A 20,887-nucleotide genomic window follows, 5' to 3' on the forward strand; every position below is an offset into this window, starting at 1 on the left:
GGAGTGAAGGGTGTAAGGAAGAATGAGAAGGAAAAAGGGCACAGCTATGGAAAATCAGAGGATGTCTATGTCAACGGGGAGGGAAACACTCAAAGAAATGGTGTTTGTGGGGGGTCTCATGAGAAAATGAACAGTGAAGACGATGATGAAGATTACGTTAATGTCTCTGCTCAGGACAATACAGCACATGATGTGAATGAAGACATTTATCAAAACTATTAGGAAAAGTAACAGTGGACTGTATGCAACCTGTAACTTAAGTAGCTCATTGGCACCAACACATGGATTTGGTCCTTCGTGAGATGTTTATAAAGGGGCGGTAGGTGGCTTAGTGGTTAGAGTGTTGGGCCAGTAACCGAAAGGTTGCTGGATTGAAAACCTGAGCTGACAAGGTAAACATCTGTCATTCTGCCCCTGAACAAGGCAGTTAACCCACTGTTCCCCGGTAGGCCGCCTTTGTAAATAAGAATTTGTTCTTAACTGACTTGCCTAGTGAAATAAAAAATCATAATTAAGATGCAAAAGTACAACAACTACGGTGGCTGTAGTTGACACTTAAACTAGACATATGAAATAATGGTATTGCTTTATTCTATTTAGCTTTTTGTATCCAATCAAAATGTTCAGCATATTTGATCCATTGGGTCAAATTCCAAACTAGTTTTTGTATGCATTGGTGTGGTGTCACTTTCTGTGTCTTTAATCACCTCCAGTGTTGTCCAACTGTTGAGTGATTTGCATTAAACTGATCTGGATCCTCGTTGCATGTTTTGGAATTCCACTTATGTCTCCACTCCTTCTTTAGGAAGGAAAAGGCGTGACTCTAATCCACGTCTCCTAGGTCAAGACCATCAATCTATGCATTCTCTTTTGATTCTCTTTTGGTTTTCCACCAATCATACAAGGACTATATTGACCACAGAACTGTCTACTCTGCAGTAGATACAGCCACAGCACAAATGAGGAAGTGACAGATGAGAAGTGACATTCACAAGACATTTTGCTGACGAAGACTGGTCAACACACTTTTCACCAGAACGATTGTTCAGGTCGACTAGAGAAAATTAACTGTCTTTATTTCTGACATGAAGACGCAAATATGGAATATCTTCTATCTGACAATGGGTGAGTTTAATTTACAAAAAGTCCAATCTACTGGAATATGTCAGAAAATAGAGAAAACAGAAAATATCTTGAAATTAATATTTTTAAGGGCTGCATATTGGATACAAGTACTCAGGGATAGATTCTACTTCAAATTGAGAAAAGTGTATCATGTTCATCATTCATTTATTTGAATGGTAAATTTGCTTGAAACTTTATACTTGCACTGTTAAACCTCCACAGAGAGTTGAGTGTCTGCAGGTTCTCTCCTCCCTGGGGCTTGATTGGTTAATTAAGGTAACTGACTTATGAAAGGAACTCCCCTCACCTATAGGTCTTAATTGAAAGGAAAAAACTAAAACCAGCAGACGCTAGGCCATCCATGTAATGAGTTTGAGTTTCATTTCAAGTAAAGATTTGGATCTCTGTCAGTAATGGGGAAGAACTAAGAGTAATCTCTCCAGACTATCATAAATCACTAGCCAATAGTCAAATGATCTGTCAATGTTTAGTAAAGGGGTTGATATGCTCAATAGTATTCTTGACTAAGGAAATATTGACTTCTGCCAGATAATTGATACAAGCAATTTATATTTTCATAGAATATATTTGACTACATTGAAATTGAGTTTTAAAACTGATTTCAATAATAATTCAACTTAAAATAATGATAACAATTACCAGTAGATGTATTTAAAGAGTGACTGAACTTCCTGATTTGGCCTCGTTTTGAAGCTTAGTCATTAAGAAACACTAGTGGCCTCATGATTGAAGCCAAACAACAGTTATCTTGGGGGTGTGGTTTGATGTGGGTGTTTCTTGGGTTTGTTTTTGCCATTCAATTACAACAAACGCGAAAGGATGACACGCAAATCCGTGATGCGCTCCTTATTTGTGTTTGTATGTATAAAAAAAGCTAAGGTAAGCTAAGTTATCTTTGCTATGGAGAGAAGAAAGTTTGGAAGTCGAGGACATCTCCCCTCCTGACTGAATCCCCATCTCAAGATCAGCTCAGTTCAGTTCCACATGGTCTTGTGTTTAGCCAAGCTGGCAGAGGCTTGCTAGCATAGCTTGGGGATAGCTGAAGCTGGCTAGCCAATCAAGCTGAAATTCCCCTGTGAAATCAGTAATAGAAAGATAAAAAGAGCCAGTGTTTGGAATGTGTTTCATAAGACACTCATTCTACAACAAGGGCGGCAGGTCGCCTAGTGGTTAGAACATTGGACCTGTAACCGAAAGGTTGCTAGATCGAATCCCTGAGCTGACGAGGTAAAAGTCTGTCGTTCTGCCCCTGAACAAGGTAGTTAACCCACTGTTCCTAGGCCGTTATTGTAAATAAGAATGTGTTCTTAACTGACTTTCCTTGTTAAATAAATATAACACCTTGCTATGAAAGTAGCTTGTAATGTAGTTTCAATGTTTCAACAAGATATAAAGACAACTGCGAGTTGAATGCCCAGTCATGAGTCAGCTCAGCTTGCCTACAACACAATATTCTATAGCCTAACTGGCTAGTTTTGTCTAGTCTCTCCTTATGTCCACTCTTAGATCTTTGCCGGGGGGACAAATCCCAGAACTACTAGTATCCCTACAGGTGTAGGCTACACGTGGACATTGCACAAACATCACCCAGCTTAAGTCTGCATACCTTTATCAACAACAAATTGGAGATTGTGTTTTTGTTGCAAAGACAAAATATATCCAGTAAATATCATATTGGTGTGCTTATGAAGACAATATGCCTACTCTTACCTAGCAAATATATGTAAGTTGTGTGTAGAGTACAACTTCAGCTGTCTAACTACAATGGCATTCTATTTGGCCAAATCTAAGGATTTGTCCAACCACACACAGACACGCACAGTTCTGTGGGTGAGGTTCTGGCTTCAAGTCGCCAGTGGGTGATGAAGTCCCTTCCATCTATGTAATGCATTACAGGTGAGGACAGGTGCAGTCATGTGGCAGGAGGGGTGGAGATAGGGCTGTTACGGTGACCGTATTACCGCCAAACCGGCAGTCATGACACAGACAAATTCCACGTGACCGTTTAGTCACGGTAACTAGGCTTCTGATGCTGCTGCTGATAGGCTTCTGATGCTGCTGATGGTCATTAGTAGCCTACCAAACTTGCTAATTGCCTGGTACTCAGCACTCTATTGTCCCTCTAATCACTCTGACATCAATGCAAATGTTTTAGAAAATCAAATCAAACATGAGAGCCCATGAGCTCATGTTGCGCAACATTTTCTATTTATTTTAAATCCCATGCCCCTGTTCCAAGACAGGTACATGATAATGGTCCATTCTATATCAAATCTATTCACACATACAGTGCATTCGGAAAGTATTCAGACCCCTTCACTTTTTCCAAATGTTGTTACATTGTAACCTTATTCTAAAAATTGATTAAATACATAAGAAATCATCAATCTATCCACAATACCCCATAATGACAAAGCAAACACAGGTTTTTAGATACTTTTGCACATTTATATAAAATAAAAAACACATTTTATTAGTCACATGCGCCGAATACAACAGGTGTAGACCTTACAGTAAAATACTTACTTACAAGCCCTTAACCAACAATGCAGTTTTAAGATAAATACCTAAAAAAATAAGAAATAAAGAGCAGCAGTAAAATAACAACAGCGAAGCTACATACAGGGGGTACCGGTACAGAGTCAATGTGCGGGGGCACCGGTTAGTCCAGGTAATTGAGGTAGTATATACATGTTATAAAAATGACTTATGCACATATAATTACAGAGAGTAGCAGCAGTGTAAAAGAGGGGGGAGGGGGGCAGTGCAAGTAGTCTGGGTAGCTTCTTCACCTGTGTGATCATCTAGGGGGGTTTTGAATAATCATTCTGATTGGCTGGGCTTGGCTCCCCTGTGGGTGGGCCTATGCCCTCCCAGGCCCACCCATGGCTGCGCCCTTGCCCAATTATGAGGAATCCATAGATTAGGGCTTAATGCTTTTATTTAAATTGACTGATTTCCTTCTTTGAAGTGTAACTCAGTAAAATCTTTGAAATTGTTGCATGTTGCGTTTATATTTTTGTTCAGTATAAATACCACAGGAGTCCTCTTACTTTTGAGAACCTTACAGTCCTATTGATCAAACACTATGAACAGGTAGGCTCTGTCCCTCAGTTGCCTATGCACATCAACAACACGAACAACAACTAATGTTAGCTAGGCTAGGCTAGGGGTAGAGGTTAGGGTTAAGGTTAGGATTAAGTTTAGGAGTTAGGTTAAAGGGTTAAGGTTAGGGGAAGAGTTTGCTAACATGCTAAGTAGTTGCATAGTAGCTAAAAAGTAGTAAGTGGTTGAAAAGTTGAAAATTAGCTAAAATACTAAAGTTGACTGTGATGAGATTCGAACTCGCAACCTTCGGATTTCTAGACTTTCGCGTTATACTGTCCTTGTCACGGATGGGCAGCAGATGACTATACCCAGTCCTATCAGCTAAAAACAAGAAGAAGCGGCTCCAGCGGGTACGGGGATCACCAACAATAGACAATTGAGGAGTGGAAATACATTGCCTGGTCTGACAAATCCCGGTTCCCGTTGTGTCATGCTGATGGCAGAGTCAGGATTTGGAGTAAGCACCATGAGTCCATGGCCTCATCCTGCCTGGTGTCAACGGTACAGGCTGCTGGTGGTGTAATGATGTGGGGAATGTATTACTGGCACGTTAGTTCGTTTTATGCCAATTGAGTAATGTTTGAAGCCCAGCCTGGTCTGGGACACTCAAATTAGTATAATATGTTACATTTGGTATGGTTACATAAGACAGATGGTTACGTTAGGGGAAGGGTTAGCTTACATGCTAAGTAGATGCAAAGTAGCTAAAAAGTAGTAGGTAGTTGGAAAGTTGCTAATTAGCTCAAATGCTAAAGTTGTCCGTGATGAGATTCTAACTAGATGTTTGCGTTATATGCCTACCGTTATATGCCTACGCGACCAAGCACCCTACTTTCGTTTTTGCCTTAACCCTTTTAGCTAACCCTTCCCCCAACCTTTAACCTAACTCCTAACCTTAACCCGAATCCCTAGCCTAGCAAACGTTAGCAAGCTAGCTAACATTAGCCACCTAGCTAGAATTCATAACATATCATACGTCTTGCAAATTCTTAACATATTGTACGTTTTTCAAATTGGAAACATTGTACATTTTGCAAATTCGTAACATATAATACGAATTGTAATTCATAACATATCATACGAAATGGGTGATGGAGATCCACAAATTACTACTTAACATATGAAACGTAACATATCATACTAAATGGAGTGTTTCGGATTTACGTAGAGAATAATACAAAATGGTCTGAGACCAGGTTGGAATGCTGCACCTTGTATCATCCATTCCCCGAATAATTCAGGGTGTTCTGGGTGCAAAGGGGGTCCTACCCGGTACTAGATGAACATACCTAATAAACTGGCCACTGAGTGTATATAAAACAACAGAAAATCCAGTTTTAGACTACACTGGGCCTTTAAGTAGTTGTAGTGGACAGTTAGGAATACAGTAATAGTTTAAGGCAAACGAGAGAAAAAAAGTCCCCGAAGTGGACAGATATTTCAGCATTTTTTAACCGCCGTAACTGCCATTTCCTGTAATCTAGAGCAAACAGTACCATATTAGGTTTTGGTGCCTGGCCTTAAAATTATAACAAATAGAGTCAAATAATGCCCACAAGTGGCGCAGCGCCACTCTTACCTTCTTTGGGCAGAACTCTGATTAGTACATCATTCAGGTTTCATTGAATTTAGTTTATGCTAACTAGACATTCTCACTATCCTCACTAAAATAGACATTGCCTTTCACATACTGAACTGATCACTCACACAGCATGCTTCTTGTGACAGTTTGTGGTGAACCACAGAATATTGCCTGCTGGCTCGTCTTCAGTTTTGTCTTACTGAAAAGTTTTTGTCTCAGCTGTGTGGGTGTGGTGAGACATTGACTACCACTAATTTCACTTTCAATTTGTTTTTCTTTATTAGTCTACCTATGGAATGGACCTCTACCTGCAGGCAAGTGAATCTCCTTTGGTTTTAGTCATGTCAATTCCTGAAAAAGCTGTGGCAACCATTGCGTGAAACAAAACAATATCTTAACCATAGACATCTTTTCGACGTCCAAATATTGATATTAAGATGTCTTAACATTAACATTAAAATCAGTAGTAGTTCATACTATACCGCATTCATAGTATGCTGCACACATCACAAAAGAAAATGCTGGGTTGTTTTGATGACCCAACTGCTGGGTTGCAGGCATTTGGTCACTTAGTTTGGTTGTTTTCTTTAAAAGCTGCCAGTTATTGATGCTGGGTTGTTTATGTTGGGTTATTGAGTATATCTCAATTACCCAGCATAAACAATCCAGCACCCAGTGGGTCAAGGAGGTGTGGCTTAGTAGGGGCGTGGCTTTCAGATAATATTTTTTGTCATTCCGGTTAATATGTTCTGTTGTATTGTTATCACATATTAAGGTTGAACATTGATACTTTGGTAACTTTAATGAAGCTTAAAAAAGTGTATGAGTTCCTTAAAAGCCTATGCACATCCCGATGTTGGGATATGTACATGTCAGTGGAGGCTCCTCAGAGGAGGAAGGGGAGGACCATCGGCTAGGTTGTAGCAACCTCATGATGGGTATAGGGAAAATTTGAGTATCATGTAACAGCCTTAACCTATCGCTGTTACATTGAACTGGGTGAATGGACTATGAATGAGTCATCCAATATGCTGTATTAGAAATAAGGCCATGCTCATGAAATGAAGTCCTCCTCCCTCATCTTAAACGGCACTAACCGCCACTGGTACATATCATAATACATATCCCAATTTTTTTTCTCAATGTTGGGATATGTAAATTATAATGTTGTGAATTTTATATTAGAATATGTCATGTGCAAAATTATAGAAAAATAGTGGTGTACAAACTTACAATGATAAACAGGAATGACATTTACTCTCATGGGTGGTCAAAAATAACTATATGAAATCCACGCCCATAATAGGTCACACCTCCTGAAAATAAATAACCTATGGATTATGTTAAAAAAGACCTAGCTGTTCGGTCAACCCAAATGATGGTTAAAAAAACAACAACTGATGGTTAAATTAACCCATGTTTGGTTTATCCCAACAACCCAACATGTTGGGTTATTCATGCAGCACAACTGTGTGGGTCCAAATAACCCATTGTGTGCTCTGTCCACTATTTAAACAGCTCTGGGTTACGAATTTTTTTTGCCCATCATTTTATAGAGTGCAGATGAATTCTGAGTTATTTTTTTACAATTTGTTTTTACGTTTACCACAGCCATGAATTTTAATGTATAACGGTCCATGTCTTTTAACCTCATAGAGAGTGCCCAGATCAGACTGGTCAATGGTCTCTGCTCTGGGAGAGTGGAGATCTATCACAACAGCCAGTGGGGAACAGTGTGTGATGACGACTGGGATATGAATGATGCTAAGGTGGTCTGTAAACAGCTGGGCTGTGGGAGTGCTATGAGTTCCCCAGGGTCTGCCCACTTTGGCCAGGGCAGTGGGCAGATCTGGATGGATGATATTACATGCTTGGGTAGTGAAAGCACACTCACACAGTGCTCACACACTACAACACATAACTGCAAGCATGGTGAAGATGCCGGTGTTGTCTGTTCAGGTAAGGAATTCACCTTGTCCTGCCATTCTCTCCTGCCAGACACATTTCCATTGCTTTAGTTGATATCACGAAATGGGTGATGAGATAAAAACTGTCCAGTTCCATGACTTGAATGATCATGGCCTTCATTTATGTCCCCCTCTCCCCCAAACCTGCAAGGTGTCCAGGTCAGGCTGGTCAATGGTTCTGGTCTCTGCTCTGGGAGAGTGGAGATCTATTACAATGGCCAGTGGGGAACAGTGTGTGATGACGACTGGGATATGAATGATGCTAAGGTGGTCTGTAAACAGCTGGGCTGTGGGAGTGCTATGAGTTCCCCAGGGTCTGCCCGCTTTGGCCAGGGCAGTGGGCAGATCTGGATGGATGATATTAAATGCTCGGGTAGTGAAAGCACACTCACACAGTGCTCACACACTACAAAACATAACTGCAATCATGGTGAAGATGCCGGTGTTGTCTGCCTCTCAGGTAGGAGGTGTTTTTATCGTTTTATAGACATCTTGTGACATGAGCGATGCACAAACAATTTGAGATCCTAGCAAAAGCAAAAACATTAACATAAAAAAAGAAATGAACAATAGGGTAGAAACACGACAAAATTCATGTGGAATACCATTGCTAGTGAATTTAAATGTGTTGGGTCAGTTATATGCAATGTTCACTTCAGATCCGCATGAAGAGAGCAGTTCAGTCCTTTTAGGAGGACAGACAATGGAACGGAGCCCTACGTGTGTCTGTCTTTTCTTGTAACTAATACAGAATACTTTTGTACAGGTTTAACTCTAAGGATGCCTATCCTCTCTACAACACCTTCCCACTCAGCTTTTTCACCTGGTGAAAAGGTTCAGTTCATCTGCTCTGTCCCACAGCGAATTTCCATCACTGCAACATTTGACTTATATATGGGAGGATCTTCAATAATGACCCAGGCAGTTGAATCCACTCAGACCAGGGTGATTTTCACATTGTCCAGTCTGCAATCTGCACACCAGGGAAGGTACAGTTGTCGACAACAGATAACCCAGAATGGTCAGAATATTATCAGCTCTTCTTCAAGCAACTCCATGGACATCACTATTGGTGAGTAAGACTGCGAACACACTTACAGTTGAGGGCACTAAAACGTTTTATAAAAACGTATTTTGCAGAACAGGTTTCTGTAACATACTATCACTAGTAGACGCTAGAGCAACTTGTTGCACACGCATTGTAGCAATTTCTGCCAAAAACTGTTCAATGCCTGCTTCTGTAAGGTTACATAAGCAGTGCCTTCAGAAAGTATTCACACCCCTTTACTTTTTCCACATTTTGTTGTTACAAAGTGGGATTAAAATGTCAGCAATCTACACAAAATACTCTGTCAAAGTGGAAGAAAAAGTTTATCATTTATAAAAAAAACAATAATGGGAAATAAACACTAATATATCTTGATTAGAAAAGTATTCAAACCCCTGAGTCAATATATGTCAGAATCACCTTTTTACCGAGATCTTAGTTTAACATCTAACTAAGATGTTTGGTGCAGTATTTCTCAAGTGAAAAAATGTGCATGAAAATGATTCATCTCTCGTTGAATGACAACAAACGCTTCATTGAAGAATCCCTACTGCTGACCAATCACAGACGAAGGGGTGTAGGCATCAGCCATCAACTTTCGGCTTGCCTCAGGAAAAGAATGTGTGCACGAACAGCCGAAAAAACAATTGCGAAGACCAAAATGAACCAAAATGTCCACACATTTTTCTGAGCTGTTTCGGATGGGAAGCATGCGGACGCCTTAACTCTCAACAGTAAGTTGAGACCCCGACGGCCTAGGACCCTAATTGACCGCTTATGTCACTCATGCCTGGAGCCGGGCCCTGTTGGTAGGGATAAAGTGTCTAGGCAACAGTATATTTAATAAACAGTAACAGCAGCATAAGTGGGTCAAAAAGGGTCAATGCAGATAGTTAAATAGTTTACCAAAAGCTACCCTGACTAACTATTTAGCAGTCTTATGGCTTGGGGGTAGAAGCTGTTCGGGGTCCTGTTGGTTCCAGACATGGTGCATCGGTACCGCTTGCTGTGCGGTAACACAGAGAACAGTCTATGACTTGGGTGGCTGGAATCTGTTGACAATTTTTAGTGCCTTCCTCTGACACTGCCTGGTATAGAGGTCCTGGATGGCAGGAAGCTTGGAACCAGTGATGTACTAGGCCGTACGCACTACCATTTGTAGCGCCTTGTGGTTGGATGCCAAGCAGTTGCCATACCAAGTTATTAATATGTGACTTGTTATGTGACTTCTTTGGGATAGGGGGAGGTATTTTGACGTCCGGATGAAAAGCGTGCCCAAAATAAATTGCCTGCTACTCAGGCCCAGAAGCTAGGATATGCATATATTTGGTAGATTTGGATAGAAAACAATCTAAAGCTTCTAAAACTGTTAAAATGATGTCTGTGAGTATAACAGAACTTATTTGGCAGGCGAAAACCCGAGGACAAACCATCCAGGAAAAAAGTTTTTGAGTTCACTGTGTTTTCAATTTGTTTTCTATGGGAAACTAGATTTATGAGGCACCTGGTTGCAGTTCCTATGGGTCCACTAGATGTCAACAGTCTTTAGAAATTGGTTGATGTTTTTCCTTTGAGAAATGAATAAGTACGGCTATTCAGAATGAGTGTCAAGCCAAGTGGACTCTTTTGTTTGGGGCACGCAACCTGGAGCTCGCTTCACGTTGATTTTATCCGCTATTGAACACAGTATATTCCGTCTTAAATTTGATTGATTATTTACGTTTTAGGATACCTAAGGTTGGATTAGGAAAGATGTTTGAAATGTTTGGACCAAGTTCACAGGTAACTTATTAGATCATTTGTAATCATGTTGGGCGAGTTGGAACCGGTGTATTTCTGAATGAAACGCGTCAAATAAATGGACATTTTGGGGATATAAACAAGGAATTTATCGAACAAAAGGACCATTTGTGATGTTTCTGGGACATATTGGAGTGCCAACAGAAGAAGAACTTCAAAGGTAAGGCATGAATTATATCGTTATTTCTGACTTTTGTGTCGCCACATGCCTGGTTGAAAATGATTGTTATGCATTTGTATGGTGGGGCACTGTCCTCAGATAATCGCATGGTTTGCTTTCGCCGTAAAGCCTTTTTGAAATCTGACACTGCGGCTGGATTGACAAGAAGTTAAACTTTATTTTGACATATTGCATGTGTACTTTCAAGAATGTTAAATATTTACAATTCTGTAGTTTGAATTTGGCACTCTGCACTTTCACTGGATGTTGGTGAGGTGGGACGCTACCGTCACACCTAGCCTAGAGAGGTTTAAAGCAAATTTGTACTTCTAAACTTATTTAGTGCATTAGTTCCGTTTGCCGTGCGGTAGCAGAGAGAACAGTCTATGGATGGAGTCGCTGACAATTTAGAAAAACATAATGCCACTTTTACATTATGGGGTATAGTCTATATGCCAGTGACACAAAATCTCAATTGAATCAATTTTAAATTCAGGTCGTAACACAACAAAATGTGGAAAAGGTCAAGAGGTGTGAATGCTTTCTGAAGGCACTGTGGGTTAATATTTTACCACATACACAACTGCCATCTCTTGTTTAGTGTTAAGAAGACGTTTTGACATGTTCTTGATAGCTGACATGATTGTTTCCCAGTTCAGGCAGCATTACAGAGGCAAAAAGAGAAAGCCTGAAGCTAACAAAATAAAGTGCAGGTTTGTGCTTTAGACTACATGAAGACTGAGTTTTCAAGTTTTTACAGTCAATCTTTATGCTGGAGCAGCTTAAAATATTACATTTAGTGGTTTTAAGTTTACCAAACTAACATACAGATGCGGTCAAATATATGAAGCAACTTGTTGAATTACTATTTTTACCTATAGGCACCTGCAACTAACCACAGGTGAGATAAATTTCACATTAACGAGAATCATTGCCTCCAACCAAATGAATTAGAATTTTAAATAATTTAATCCAGACCATTTTATTATTTGTATTTTATTGAAACATCACAATTTCAGTTTAGGTCTGTGCAGTTGTAAATCAAACATATACATTGGAAACACCAGCGTTTTTTCCATTTCAACATATTTTTTAAGAAATAGTGACTCGTACAAGGGTGCCAATACATTTGACCGCGTCTGTACATTCATCGCAACCCGTGCTGCTGTTTTTGCATACCTCCACCGCAGCCCCGAACTAATTGTTCTGCTTTCTTTTTTGGAGGGGGGGTGTTAGATATTCTGCTCTGATCCACAGCAAACAATTATTTAACTGGCTTTATTATGGCTATATTACACCTTGATTTCTCTGTGACCAATCAATCAATCAAATTGATTTATAAAGCCCGTTTTTCATCATCAGCCAATGTCACAAAGTGCTATAGAGAAACCCAGCCTAAAACCGCAAACAGCATGCAATGCAGATGTAGAAGCACGGTGGCTAGGAAACTCCCTGGAAAGGCAGGAAGCTTGGAAGAAACCTGGAGAGGAACCAGTCTCTGAAGGTTGGCCGGTCCTCTTCTGACTGTTCCGGGTCGAGATTATAACAGTACATGGCCAAGATGTTCAAACGTTCATAGATGACCAGCAGGGTCAAATAATAATAATAATCAGTGGTTGTAGAGGGTGCAACAAGTCAGCACCTCAGGAGTAAATGTCAGTTGGCTTTTCATAGCCGATCATTCAGAGTTAGAGACAGCAGGTGCGGTAGAGAGAGAGAGAATCGAAATCAGCAGGTCCGGGACAAGGTAGCACGTCTGCTGAACAGGTCAGGGTTCCATAGCCGCAAGCAGAACAGTTGAAACTGGAGCAGCAGCATGACCAGGTGGACTGGGGACAGCAAGTGACCCTCCCAAAGCCCCAAATAAATCTGAGATCTGCCAGAGAGGTTGCCTGGGGAGACGGTGTTGACATCATCTGCTCCGTCACAACACAGCACTTGGGTGGAGCATTCAAATTACAGAAGACTTTAGGCTCGTTCAGAATGGACAAAACCACAAGTAGCAACTCTCAACGTTCCTAAAGTGGTCTTTAGCCATGAGGGGTCATACCGATGTCAGTATGAGACTAGGGTATCCAGTCGAGACTTCAGCTCCCCTCAAAGTGACTCTGTTGAATTCTCTGTTATAGGTGAGCAACTAAACATTAATGGGTGAACACCATCAGCAAGAGGAACACTGGGTTCCGAGATTATACGCTCTTTAATGCAAGAGTTTGGATATCTCTTCATAATGTATTCTAGCATAGTGTTCTCTTGCCGAGAAAGATTACTGTTATGCTGCAGTCACAGTGCACACATTAACAACCTGCTCTTGTCTTTTGCTAGTCGTCTTGTTACAGCCCAACATCTCTCTCAGTGCTCCAAATGGAGGGATGTTCTGGGGACTTCAGGGGCCAGAGGTGACCAGGGGCCACAGCTTCTCCATCACCTGCTCTATTCAGCCACAGTATCCTGGAGGCCTCTTCTATCTGGACTTCTCTGGGTCTAACAGGACTGAAACTAAGCCAGCAGTCAACCACTCTGCCTCCTTTCACTTTCCTGTTGCGGAGTATACAGACCAGGGGAACTACAGTTGTGTTTATGAAGTTAATGTCACCACCCTGCCATTCCATTCTATCAAGACAGAGTTGCTGACAGTCAGCATTCGAGGTAAAATACATTTTAGTTTCATGTTTTCAAGTGCATTACCATGAAGGTCATATTTAAGGATTGTAGAATAGAATAGAATAGAATATAGAATATATTATCAGTCCTATCATTCATGCAATATTTTTTTAAGACCAATGTTTTACATTGCAGAAGAATTTGATAGCTATACGAATTCTGAAATGTGGTCTTCTGAAAGATGTTGAATATGGTGTTTCTCTCCATAGCATCCATAGTCCCCATTATTGCCTCTGGTGCAATAGGTGGGCTACTGCTCCTCCTGCTGCTGCTCATTCCTTGTCTAGTCTGGAGGAAGATAAGCAGCAGAGAGCAGTCTATTATGAGAAACCTGAGAGAAAGTAAGATCTAGCTCCTCTAATCAGGATTCAGGTTAGGGTTGCAAAATACCCAGGTTTTCAAGAACACCCAGTTGGAAGATTCCTGAAAATCAGGAAGAATTCATCGGGAAATATGGAATCCTCGAACCAGGATATCATGAAAACCTGGACATTTTGATTACTGGAATTGTTCAACCCTAATTTTGTTATGATTTTCTACTGTTTATGATATCTATTCCTGCTTATGTCCACTGATGTCATTTATATGAATTAAACTGATCAATCCCTCAGCTGCCAATAACATTAGCACATATGGAAACACTGTGGTTGCAGCGAGTGAGGAAAATGATGAAGAGGACTATGTCAACGTAGAAACCTTTGTCAACAAGAGCAAAGATGAAGACTTGAAAAAAGGATGCCATGCAGAAATGTATGTGAAAAAGGAGTTGATTATGACTAAAAATAATGAGTAAGTTATGTGTTGTCTCTACCTTCTTGCCCTTTGTGCTGTTGTCTGTGCCCGATCATGTTTGTACCCTATTTTGTGCTGCTACCATGTTGTTCTGCTGCCATGTTGTGTTGCTACCATGTTGTTGTCACGTTTTGTTGCTACCATGCTGTGTTGTCATGTGTTGCTGCCATGCTATGTTGTTGCCTTAGGTTTCTCTTTATGTAGTGTTGTGGTGTCTCTCTTGTCGTGATGTGTGTCTGCGAGTGAGGAAAATGATGAAGAGGACTATGTCAACGTTAGGGTGACCATACGTCCTCTTTTTCCCGGACATGTCCTCTTTTTGGACCCAAAAAAATGCGTCCGGGCGGGATTTCTAAATCGCCCAAAATGTCCGGGATTCGGCTTTTGCTTTCTATAGTCGCCATTCATTGTGTGCGTTTTTGGGGTTTTGCATTGCTTTGACCTTTCTCTTTAGGTCCCGCCTTCTCACACGCCACCATTGGTGGGTCATGTAGGCCTACGCAAAGATTGGTCAAACTGCATCTCAATCATTACCCTCACCATGGCAACAGCCAAGAGACAGTCAACAGTGGCTTGTCAACAGGGTCTTCCCTGTGGCTCAGTTGGTAGAGCATGGTGTGTGCAACGCCAGGGTTGTGGGTTCGATTCCCACGGGGGGCCAGTATAAATAAGTGTCTGCTAAATTACTGAAAAAAAAATTAATAAATAAATAAATAAACAGTGGCACATGGCATTTTTACTCTGTTTTGGAGCCCAAACGCAAATGTAAATTCACAGATGATATACAGAGAAAATTCCCGTGTTTTCGTCTTTGTCGGGATCCGTGTGAAGCAGAATGCATGACTTGCAAAGCTGGCACGTACGTGTCAGTGTCAAATAAAGGTGCTAGCGACCTAGAATCCCACATAAGCTCCGCAAAACACAAAATTGCAGCTAAAGGAGAGAGTTCGTCAGGTAAATTAACTGACTATTTTGTGAGAGCAGGTAAAACAGAAGATGCTGTTACTGCTGCGGAGGGAGTTTTTGCATTCCACAACACGAAGCATCACAATAGCTACAGATCAATGGACTGCACGTCTGCCTTGTTAAAAAAGGCTTTCCCTGATTCCGAGACTGCGCAAAAATGTTCAAGCGCTCGTACTAAGACCGAAGCAATTGTTAACGCTGTGATAGCACCACATTCTGTCGACATAGCTCAGAAAGCACTAGAAGACATACCTTACTGTGGTGTTTCTACTGATGGGAGCAATCACGGTGCTGTGAAAATATTTTAACCTATGGCCATGAAAAGAAAGGTGTTAAAAGCTAAACTATATATATTTTTTTGTTTTGTTATTATTCTATTGTTGAGGGCCAATAGTTGAATGGAAAGGATGTATTACTTTATGTATTAAAGTTCATTAACATAGTTGCATGGTTGTGAACGCATTTGTATTTACCGCCCACTGTGTCCGTCTGCCTCCCGCTCCTACTGTCCTCTTTTTTGAAAACTAAAATATGGTCACCCTAGTCAACGTAGAAACCTTTGTCAACAAGAGCAAAGATGAAGACTTGAAAAAAGGATGCCATGCAGGAATGTATGTGAAAAGGGAGTTGCTTACAACCAAAAATAATGATAAAAAAATGTCTGCAGTTATGAAAGGGTAACGTGTGCCAAAATCCTGACTTGAAGTCCAGGGGCCGGATTCACAAAACCTTCTTAAGAAGAAATATCTTCTTAACTGGCATTTTTTCCTTAACTATAGACTTAAGAAGAAAGTTAAGTAAAGTTGCTATTCCTCAGTAAAGTTATTGGAAATGTTCTTAAGGTTTTTCCTAAGTTTCTGCCTAAGAATCGTCCCACCCAATAGCCAGTGAAAAATCAGAGCGCCATATTCAAAACTACAAAATGTCATAATTCAAAGTTCTCAAACATATGACTATTTTACACCATTTGAAAGATAAACCTCTCCTGAATCCAACCACGTTGTCCGATTTCAAAAAGGCTTTACGGCGAAAGCATAAAGTTAGATTATGTTAGGACAGTACATAGACAAGAAATTACACACAGCCATTTTCAATGCAAGGAGAGGCGTCACCAAAAGCAGAAAACCAGCTAAAATTATGCACTAACCTTTGACAATCTTCATCAGATGACACTCCTAGGACATTATGTTAGACAATACATGCATTTTTTGTTCTATCAAGTTCATATTTATATCCAAAAAACCCATTTTACATTGGCGAGTGATGTTCAGAAAATGAATTTCCCCCAAAACTGGCGGTGAAAGGGCACATCAATTTACAAAAATACTCATTATAAACGTTGATAAAATATTAAACCGTCAAAGAATTATAGATTAACATCTCCTGAATGCAACCGCTTTGACAGATTTCAAAATAACTTTACGAGGAAAGCACACTTTGCAATAATCTGAGTACTGCGCTCAGAAAAAAACATCAGGCGATACAGATACCCGCCATTTTGGAGTCATCTAAAATCTTAAATAGCATTAGAAATATTCACTTACCTTTAATAATCTTCATCAAAAGGCACTTCTAGGAATCCCAGATCCACAATAAATGTTGTTTTGTTCGATAAAGTCCATTATTTATGTCGAAATACCCCTTGTTGTTTGCGCGTTCAGTAAGCTACTCCAAGTGTAGGAAGCGCACGGAAAATGTCACTACGAAAAGTAAATTTTTTTTATTTTACGTTCGTTCAAACATGTCAAACGTTGCATAGCATCAATCTTTAGAGCCTTTTTATCTTGGAACTTCAATAATATTCCAACCGGACGATTGCAATCTTTTTAAAAACGTTTCGGAACACAGCTACCTCCTCACGTGAACGAGCATCAGAAACCCATGTCATTTTCTGAGTCATCTACTTCCATGTCCTCTTGTTGGCTCTCTGTTCACCATAGAAGCCTCAAACAACTTTCTAAATACTGTTGACATCTAGTGGAATCCTTAGGAAGTGTACAATGAACCCTAAGTCACTGTGTGTTAGAAAGGCAAGGACTTGAAAAGACTACAGGCATTAGATTTCCATTTCCTGGTTGTATTTTTCTCAGGTTTTTGCCTGCCATATGAGTTCTGTTATACTCACAGACATCATTCAAACAGTTTTAGAAACTTCAGTGTTTTCTATCCAAATCTACTAATACTATGCATATCCTACCTTCTGAGTCTGAGTAGGAGGCCGTTTAATTTGGGTACGTTTTTCATCCGGCCGTGAAAATACTGCCCCCTACCCTAGAGAAGTTAACTTTATGACAGCTAATCCCTTGTCTTGGACGAATGGGTACTTTTGTAACCATGAATGTTTTCTTGCGCCACAAAAACAGTTGGCTACCTGATATTTAAATACAGCAAGAATACAAATGTAACACGTATTATCTAGCTAGCTGGTAATTAACAATATGTTACAAAATTCTAGAAGTGTTAAATAGCTAGCGCTATCTCGTCAATTTGCAAAGAAGAACTTGGCTAACTTAGCTAACGTTAACGTCGTTAGCTATGTTGGATATAATGTCTTTACACGTTAGCTAGCTAATGTAGCTAACTAACTTACCGGTCGGGCAGTGCCTCTACCACCATCTCTATGATGGACGACACCTTCTCCTCCAGCAGGTCCACATGAATGGTCTCTCAGCTCCCTTCTTCTTAGCAGCTTACTTGATGTCGGAGCACTTATTTTTTACGGCGTCACTGTCCCTTGCCATACCCCGGCTGTCAGAGACAGACACGGCCACTCTCGCCCATCCTCTCTTTTTGATCTCTGCAGTAAACCTGCAGTTATCAAGTCTCCACAACAGCAATATTTTCCTGGCTACTATTTCCTCCCCATCACGTCAAGCTCTTGTTTACTGAAGTTATTATTGCGCTTTCCTTGGTTATCCATTTTTGGGTTTGATGTACAGTAGCTAACGTTAGTCTGATGGGTTTAATGTGTGAAAAATAACATTTTTTGATTGTGTGTAAAGGGTTCACGAGACAACTATGCATATTTTTTTCGAGACATAAATCAAAAAAAGAAATGTAATAAAATTGAAATATCAACACTTTATTATAGTGGGCCAAATCCTATCATCCCTGTCACATAGGCTTATTTATTGCTTCCAAGCACGTCACTAATGTCAATGCCACATAAGAAGATATTTACGAAGTTCCAAACAAAACTACGAATTCCTAAGAACATTTTGAGGAATTGCATTTACGAACTATCTTATGAACTTCTTATTTTTTTCTTCGGCAGCTTCTTAATAATTAGGGCTAGCGGGACACCTGTCGCCAACTTCCGATGAAATTGGAGAGCGCGCAAGTCAAATAAATGATCATTAAAATTATGGATATTAAACATCTAGGTACATACAAGTGTCCTATATTGGTTAAAAGCTTAAATTCTTGTTAATCTAACTGCATTGTCCGATTTACAATAGGCTAAACAGCGAAAGCATGTCATGCGATTGTTTGAGGACGGCGCCCCACATCAAAATATTTTTCAACCAGCACAGGCTTCGTAAAATCACAAATAGCGATTAAATATTCACTTACTTTTGAAAGTATTCCTCTGATTCGCAATCCAAAGGGTCCCAGCCATAGCATGTAGTGTCGTTTTGTTAGATAAAGTCCTTCTTTATAGCCCAAAAAGTCAGTTTAGTTGGCGCCATCAATTTGAGTAATCCACTCGTTCAACTTGCAGAGAAAGGAATCCAAAAAGCTACCGCTAAATGTTGTTAAAACAAGTCAAAATACGTTCCTATTCAATCCTCAGGTACCCTAAAATGTAATTAAACTAATATTTCATACGGAAAGAAGTATGTTCAATAGGAAAGTAAAATGACCAGGTGCGTGTCCTCTTCGTTGTGCACGCACAGACTGATTTCCAACACTGACTCCCAGTACCAAAACTCAAAATTCTTCCTTGTTTGGGAAGAAACAAGCCTGAATCCTTGAACAAAGACTGTTGACATCTAGTGTAAGCCATAGGAATTGCAATCTGGGAGTTGGAATTGCATAAAACCCACAGCTTTCCATTGTAAGATCATGGGCTCTCTCAAACAAATATATGTATATTTTTGGTTTTTCTTTGGATTTTCTCCTACCATATCAATTGTGTTATAGTCTCATACATTATTTTACCATTTCTACAAACTTCAAAGTGTTTTCTATCCAATGGTACCAATTATATGCATATCATAACTTCTGGGCCTGAGTGACAGGCAGTTTACTTTGGGCACGTCAGTCAGACAGGAAGTGGAGAAAAATAGACCCTAGCCTACGTTTTTTCATAAGTAATGTTTCGTGAATCTGGCCACAGGCAGGTAACTCAAATGTTTGTATTCATGCTCAGGAATGCTCCAGGAGCCATGAACAAGTTTGGAAACAACCAAGGTGAAGGGCCAGAGGCAAGTGAGGAAGATGAGGCCGACTATGAAAATCAGGATATCTTCACAGAGAGGGCTTTTGCTGAAGATTTCTACGAAGACAGTGAGTCTTTAGACCTGGAGCAGCTCACTTCATATAAAGCTGGAAGGGAGAATGACTATGAAGAAGATGACAACATATACGCAAACTATGAGTGAAGGCCTTGTAATACAGATATGCAGATATATAGATGCCAGGAGAGGCATGAAAGGTTAGCTTTGTGAGTTGAATTATAAGGGCTTAAAACAACCACTTTTTTTATCAAAATGTTCACTTAGTAGATACGAGTAAAGGCTTTGTTTGAATATGAATTAGAATTTCTATGTAAATAGTTTGGGTGTTTGATTTCTAGTTGTATTGTTGCCAGGTAATTGTATGAGTTTTCAGACTTGACTTTGGTATATTTTTTAATAATGACATTAAATTATGACATTATTTATTTCAGTTTAAAAACAGTGATTGTGTTGATGAATTGGCATAATCTATTATTACATTTTATCTAATCTATTATTACATTTTTTAAAGGAAATATATTAATATTTCTCTTCTATAAGGTTCAGTGTGCTGTCAAGGAGTTGTGCTGTCAAAAAATAGTCTGTAGCAATGACTGGTTGTGATGTGCTAAACTTGAGATCTACAGTATGACAAACTGTAAAAAAAACATTTGTTTATTTTTCAGTTTATTTTTGTATCGCATTAAATTTCACAGTCCAATAAATATGTGGCACGAAACCGACGCTGCATTTTGGTCCGATCATTTGAACACCCGTGACACAGGGAAAGTTGGGCAGAGATGGAAAATGTAAACTGAAACCTGGTCTGCTGTCTATATAGATAGACATGTACACATAGAGCCTCAGCCAAAATATACTGCTCCAAAAAATTAAGGGAACACTTAAACAACACAATGTAACTCCAAGTCAATCACACTTCTGTGAAATCAAACTGTCCACTTAGGAAGCAACACTGATTGACAATAAATTTCACATGCTGTTGTGCAAATGGAATAGACAACAGGTGGAAATTATAGGCAATTAGCAAGACACCCCCAATAAAGGAGTGGTTCTGCAGATGGTAACCACAGACCACTTCTCAGTTCCTATGCTTCCTGGCTGATGTTTTGGTCACTTTTGAATGCTGGCGGTGCTTTCACTCTAGTGGTAGCATGAGCCGGAGTCTACAACCCACACAAGTGGCTCAGGTAGTGC

The 20,887-nt window shown here is 40.0% G+C and overlaps 1 protein-coding gene across 4 annotated transcripts; it reads left to right on the top strand.

Moving 5' to 3' along the window:
• The first annotated feature begins 886 nt into the window (after positions 1 to 886).
• Positions 887 to 20,415, top strand: LOC106600855 (uncharacterized). 4 transcript variants are annotated; one of them, XM_014192573.2, is made up of 9 exons: positions 887 to 1,125; positions 6,121 to 6,150; positions 7,493 to 7,795; positions 7,955 to 8,263; positions 8,570 to 8,875; positions 13,137 to 13,460; positions 13,685 to 13,816; positions 14,087 to 14,264; positions 19,606 to 20,415. In XM_014192573.2, the coding sequence occupies exons 1-9, from the start codon at positions 1,086 to 1,088 to the stop codon at positions 19,835 to 19,837; spliced, it is 1,854 nt and encodes a 617-aa protein (XP_014048048.1). In that variant the 5' UTR covers positions 887 to 1,085; the 3' UTR covers positions 19,838 to 20,415. The 4 variants fall into 4 exon arrangements, with proteins under 4 accessions (XP_014048048.1, XP_014048049.1, XP_014048050.1 ...); XM_014192574.2 differs by having other exon boundaries at positions 908 to 1,125; positions 14,087 to 14,225; XM_014192575.2 differs by having other exon boundaries at positions 908 to 1,125; positions 14,129 to 14,264.
• The last annotated feature ends 472 nt before the right edge of the window (positions 20,416 to 20,887 follow it).

This window comes from Salmo salar, chromosome ssa03 (genome assembly GCF_905237065.1).
Source record: "Salmo salar chromosome ssa03, Ssal_v3.1, whole genome shotgun sequence".
Taxonomy (NCBI): Eukaryota; Metazoa; Chordata; class Actinopteri; order Salmoniformes; family Salmonidae; genus Salmo; species Salmo salar.